Source organism: Lytechinus pictus, chromosome 7, assembly GCF_037042905.1.
Source record: "Lytechinus pictus isolate F3 Inbred chromosome 7, Lp3.0, whole genome shotgun sequence".
Classification (NCBI taxonomy): Eukaryota; Metazoa; Echinodermata; class Echinoidea; order Temnopleuroida; family Toxopneustidae; genus Lytechinus; species Lytechinus pictus.
Window position 1 is genome coordinate 9,890,861 of NC_087251.1, and position 6,000 is coordinate 9,896,860.

A 6,000-nucleotide genomic window follows, 5' to 3' on the forward strand; every position below is an offset into this window, starting at 1 on the left:
ACATGGAGATTGACCAAATTTAAAGAATCAGATGATTATTTCTGTTTCATTCTCATTCTTTTTTATGACAGGAAGAGAAAAGAAAACAGGCTGCAGAGGAGAAGAGACTGATGGATGAACGATGGAAGAAGATACAACAACATTATTTAGTATGTCTACATTTATTCCTGTTAGTGAATATTGAAAAAAAAAATCATTGTTGAAATAATGTTACCTAGTATTTTAGAAATCTGAATATGAATAACTTACAAAGCACGAAGATTAGATAATCATTGCTTTTGTATTACTTAGTGAATAATATTATATACAGTATATGAAAAGAATCTTTTTATCCAAAAATTATTCTGATTGTTTTTGCCATCAGAAATTTCCTTGAAGTTTAAACACACAAATTAATAAGTTAAGTGAGATGTATTAAATATTCAAACACAAGATATAAAACTTAAGAAATAAATTAAAAGATTGAAATAAGAAATTTAGTATAATGCCACATGTGTATACATTGAAGTACTAACATTTAATCTGCAGATATTCTAGAATGAAAAATTAGTGTTGAAGAAGTTAAATTAAAGTCTTAGGTACATGTACAGGTAACTCTGCCTAGGTCAAATCTCTTGGGACCAGAGAAGTAAGTTTGACTTAAGCAAAATTCGACTTAAAAAGAGGTATATAAACATGATTTGAATAATCTGGCCTAAAAAAATTGCTTTGACTTTGGGCGATTATTTGACTTATGGAAGGTTGACTTAGGGAGAGTTACCTGTATATTGTTTATACTTTAGGACCTATATTCATTATCAATGAAAACCATTTATCATCATTGTTTCTCAATCCTTCTACAATGTTACTTGTTCCTTTATAGAACATTGATAGCAAAGTAAGTGATCAGATAACGATTCATCGCCAAGCAACTCAGACCTTGGACACCAAGATGACCAAGTTTGAGAAAAAGAGAATCAGGAGAGAGAAGACTGACATGGAAGTATCATCTAGAAAGTCACCTTCAAGGAATTCTAACAGTGATGAGTAAGTTACTCAAATTTGATAAAGGTTATCACCTTTGATGTACATACAAGATGTTTACTAGGGATAATTGTAACTTGTTTTAGGTTTTCAAACTTTTGAATATTCATCAGCCAGTTTTATCCATTCTTGTTTTATAGATTGAATTACATTTAAGTTGACAATCTCCTCACCATAAGTGGTAGGAAATATGACTTCTTAGTTAACTAATTTATATGATTGCCAACAATTATGAAGCCTCTGTAGCAAACTAATCCTATCATGAATATGAATTTTACATAGCTCATTGGCTGATAAATACTCAAAATAATATTAATCACCAGTGACTTGCAGCAATAACCTGTGGAAATAGTATTGATATATCTTATAGTATGTAATTTAGATGTCTATTAAATACTAATGGGATATTTTAAAACCTTATTCAGATCTTACATGCAATTCCAGTATATATTTTCTATTAACTTCTATATAGATATACATCATACTTTTTAGATTATTTAGTGAAAATTCATTATATGTTTCTATTCACTGTTATATGAAGACACATCATACTTTGATTATTCAATACATTTCTCTCTATTTTTTTTTCAGCCCTGAAAGGATTCAGAAGCATGCGGACTGGTTAAAGCGAAAGAATAAGGAGTACTTGGAGAAGAAAAATGCAGTGAAAGTACAAGCACATGTGAAAGTTGACAGTGCTGTTCTCAATGCTCATCTTAAAAGTAAGATTACCACAATTTATTTTCAAAAGATAAAAATGGTATATAATGGTAAATGAAAGTATGTGTTTTTACATCTCTCTTTTATTATATTACATTCCATTACCTGCTCATAATATAATGAGTAGAAATATGGTACTTAAATGTGAAGACAGAAAATTGAATTTCAATTCCAGCACACACACAAAAAAAATTGTGAAAAAATTTGAGTTTACTGGTTTGTCCATCTTAAATTCATCAGAGTTAAACAAGGAAAACAATGAAGGGTCACTTTCTCAGTCTTTGAAGGTTGAACATGACTAGTTTTGTTGCTGTTTTTTCACTGTGAACTCTCAAATAGTAAATGGTAAAATTGTACAACACCTACTTAGCTTGTTGTACGCGAGCAAATGGGAGGCTGAATGTCAAACATTCGTACCGTTGCACACAAGACGCACGGCTTTAGGAGGTGACGTCACAATACAATTTAATTCATTGCGCTCAGTAAAAATGAAGGTGCAGGTGCAATACGTGTAGAAGCCAGCTGGCTAAATGCGCAATGCTGCCTCGGGTCATGTGCGCTTTTGGGATTTTGCCTTTCGCTTTCAATATTTTTGCTCCCTTTTGATAGATTACTGCATGGAAAAAACTATTTGCTTTTATATTTTCGCTAAATTCAGAGGCGTTGTACAACATAAATAGCGAATATTCTTATTCGTGCAATGGTGCGATATTTCTCATTCGGTGAAAGGAAGACTCCGCTAACGCCTTGTTGAATAGAGCATCTTTCACCTCATGCGAAATCTCGCACTCATGCCTATTTGCTATTTGTATAATCTTGTGGTAGTTAAATCCATTGTTAAATTTTAAAACTTTTTTCTTTAGGAACATCTACTCCCAAGTGTCCGAAGTCTCCAGTGCCATCACGAGTAGATCATTCTCATAGAAGAAGGTCACCTTCACCACCTCATGATCGCATACAGTACCAGCGTCAAGAACTTGAGAAGCAGAGAAGACAACTGGAGGAGCAGCACCAATTCAGCAAGCACAGACCAGGAACTGTTGCTGGTAGAACTTCAAGCAGGAGTACATCATCTCCATCACCATCCAAACATTCATCATCATCACCTCATCCTCCTACCAGCTCTTATAAGGGACCTAGGAAGCTGGATGGAGGGCGTACACAATCTGCTGGAGAGGTTACTGAAGGCAGAAAGCCTTCTGGTCCTGATGCAATAGGTCCAACAAGTCATAAACTAGCCCAACTCAGACGTAGCCATGGAAACAACCTTAACAGAAAGCTATGGCCGAAGTCGTGGGAACTTCAAGATAAAGTGAGCAGGTCAAGTGATGAGGGAGAAGAGATATTTGATCTTAAGCGTAAGTACCGTGTGTTAACTTCCTTTTACTCAGTGATGCATTGTGGATATATCAAGTGAATAGATATGCATAATACAGAAGTACCAACACTGTCAAGTTCTTAAACTTTTGTTTTTAATCGCTTAATTTGGGAAACAACTCTCTTTTAACACTTGGTAACTTTTTGTAGATCTTCCATAAGAATCTTAGTGTGTGGAATATGTGAAAAGAAATCATTGGATACAAAATATACATGTTCTTATGACTGTTAATTTCATTTTGATATTAATCAAAGTGATTTCATTGTTTTTCATTGCTCATAGAACACTTTTCACCAAGATGGAATGGACAGCTGAGACCTAGACATGTCCTACAATTCAGATCAGTAGGTGCCTCAAGACAAGAAGGACAGGCAGAAGCATGATCAACCGAAACAAATTGAGTAACACTGTCAAAATCAAACAGTGGAAGCGTTCCTGGCTATTCGCTTGTAGTTATCGTTGACGAAGCTGTATACACTTGGCATTAGACATAATTATGTTTCATTTGCAGGGATGCCAGTTTTCAGGCCCTGGCAATTTATTTCAGGCCGTAGTTTTTGCATTTTTGTGTACAAAATGTTGTATTCTAGGTGATTTTCATGCCCTCTGATCAATACCAACTGGCATCCCTGCATTTGGAATAAGAGGTGCCATGAATGCCTGATTGTGTAGACATCAGCTCTGCTGGAGACTTCATAGTGTCATCATCATCAAAAACCCTGACAGAAACTGGACTCCTGTTTTTCAGCTTGTTTTAGGCAATAAGTCACTTTATTACTTAGGATACTGTCAGATGCAACGTTTAACACCCCTAAAAGAGGGTGGGTGTCATATATTTAACACATGTGCCTCACCAAGTGCCTTATCGATAGGCTATTGGCAATGGTCTTTGTACAGAAATTACTGGAACTCATCAGGTTAATGTTCAATGTTCTGACGAAGAGGTTGTTGCAGATAATTAGATTCTTTTCAATTGCTTTTGTGTTGTTAACTCATCTTTTTTCTATGTATCCTTTGATAATAAAGTGATGAGTAGTACAGTGTGCCAAATTTATCCTGCCCTTTGCTTCTTTCATCTTGCCTATTTTGATACAATCTTGGCTTTACATGTACTTTATCTATCACTCAATTCATCTCCCTATAGTAGTAATTGCATATGATCTTATTTCATTCAGTTTATGGAAGTAATAAATTCAATACTTTCTAGTTACATATTTATTTATTCAAGGGATTTTCCTCATGAAACTGAACAAGATATTCATCTGCTGTTCAATGTTTATTTATAAACATGTATCAAGGCTGAAACATTTAATCAGAGGTTGTTTCATAAAGCAATGACTGTATTGCGATCACGTTAGCAAGACTGATATACTTTGAACACACATATTTGATGCAAAGTTTACTTACAACACTTTAAATGTGTTTATCAGTTAAGAAGTCACACTTTGTTGAAATTCAAGAGAAAGAAAATTGGCTCGAATTTATGGACTTAAGATTCTGTTCAATCTTTATCTACCAGATCTTGCTGATATTAAAACCTGTGTGTTTGAAATTTGTACCTTGCATATTATCATTTATGCTGAATGTTAATTTATTGATATTTTTCAGATTTCAAATGCCATTAGTCACTATAGTAACTTATTTTAGGTTTATTTATAATTACATTTCAAGTGCCTCGTATATGCTGTATAATGAAAAAAAATGCAACCGTTGAAAGGTGAAAAATACTTAAAATGTAATTGCATTCAATTTACCCCTCAACTTTGTTGGTGAGGAAAAGAGACACAATACAGTGTATTATATACAGTGCGTCCCAGAAAAAACGAAACCGAGATTTAGCGATGATTTTATCATAACTTAATCACAAATACAATAGACAAATGACCTACCAATGTAAAGCTTAGAATCTCCTCTTTCATCTGATATTACTTAGATTATTCCTCATTCACGCATGAGTGAGCAAAAACAATTGGAAGAAAGGATACCAAAAACTCATTTGGCGGGGGTATCTGAATTTTAAAAAGAAAATCACATGCATAAAAAGTTCAATATCTGCTCTTTAATTTGATACCTTAATCACAAAAAATGGTCAAGAAGTAAAAAAATTACGTTCCCTCAAAACAATGCTTGTATTTCCATAATTTCACTGAATAAACGTTTTTTCACCGGTTTCCCACAGAAGCTATCGCATGGTTAACAAAAGACTTCATGCATGGCTGATCGTCAACAAAACGGAGTGTCGAGTGAGTTTGTACGCTAGCCTGTAAAACCTCTTCATTTTATGAAATTATTGAAATTCAAGCCTTATTTCAAATAACCAGAACTTTCTTATTTCTTGACCATTTTCTGTAATTGAGGTATCAAATTAAAGAGCAGATATTGAACTTTTTAGAAATGTGGTTTTCTTTTTGAAACCCAGATACAGCCCGCCAAATTACTTTTTGGTATCCCCTTTTCAAATTGTTTTTGCTCACTCATGCGTGAATGAGAAATAATCTAAGTAATTTCAGATGAAAGAGGAGATTCTAAGCTGTCATTTGTCTATTGTATTTGTGATTAAGTTATGATAAATCATCGATAAATCTCGGTTTCGTTTTTTGTGGGACGCACTGTATATATCAGATTTATTCCATCCAACCTTGATGTATTGTTTTGTTATTATGTCCTGTCAATTATGTCTTGTATAGATATGTAATATCAAATATTATGATAGCTCATTCATAATTTGATGTAATGTATATATCTTAATACTAGTATATTATCATGCACATGACAATCATGATCTTAATTGGAAATTGAACAAATCTATTTTATTTTTATTTATACATGTATGTTTCAGAGGCTGATGTGCAATATAACAGTAGCATCTAAACCTTGAA

General features: G+C 33.5%; 1 protein-coding gene across 1 annotated transcript in view; it reads left to right on the forward strand.

Annotated features, from left to right (window-relative positions):
* The window catches only part of LOC129265003 (ankyrin-3-like), a 17,283-nt gene extending 12,705 nt beyond the window's left edge, over positions 1 to 4,578 (forward strand). Inside the window, exons 12-16 of the mRNA XM_054902980.2 lie at positions 72 to 149; positions 863 to 1,026; positions 1,615 to 1,745; positions 2,607 to 3,101; positions 3,404 to 4,578. Of these exons, the coding sequence (XP_054758955.2) occupies positions 72 to 149; positions 863 to 1,026; positions 1,615 to 1,745; positions 2,607 to 3,101; positions 3,404 to 3,504 (969 nt within the window). The 3' untranslated portion in view covers positions 3,505 to 4,578. The remainder of the gene's footprint in view (positions 1 to 71; positions 150 to 862; positions 1,027 to 1,614; positions 1,746 to 2,606; positions 3,102 to 3,403) is intronic.
* The last annotated feature ends 1,422 nt before the right edge of the window (positions 4,579 to 6,000 follow it).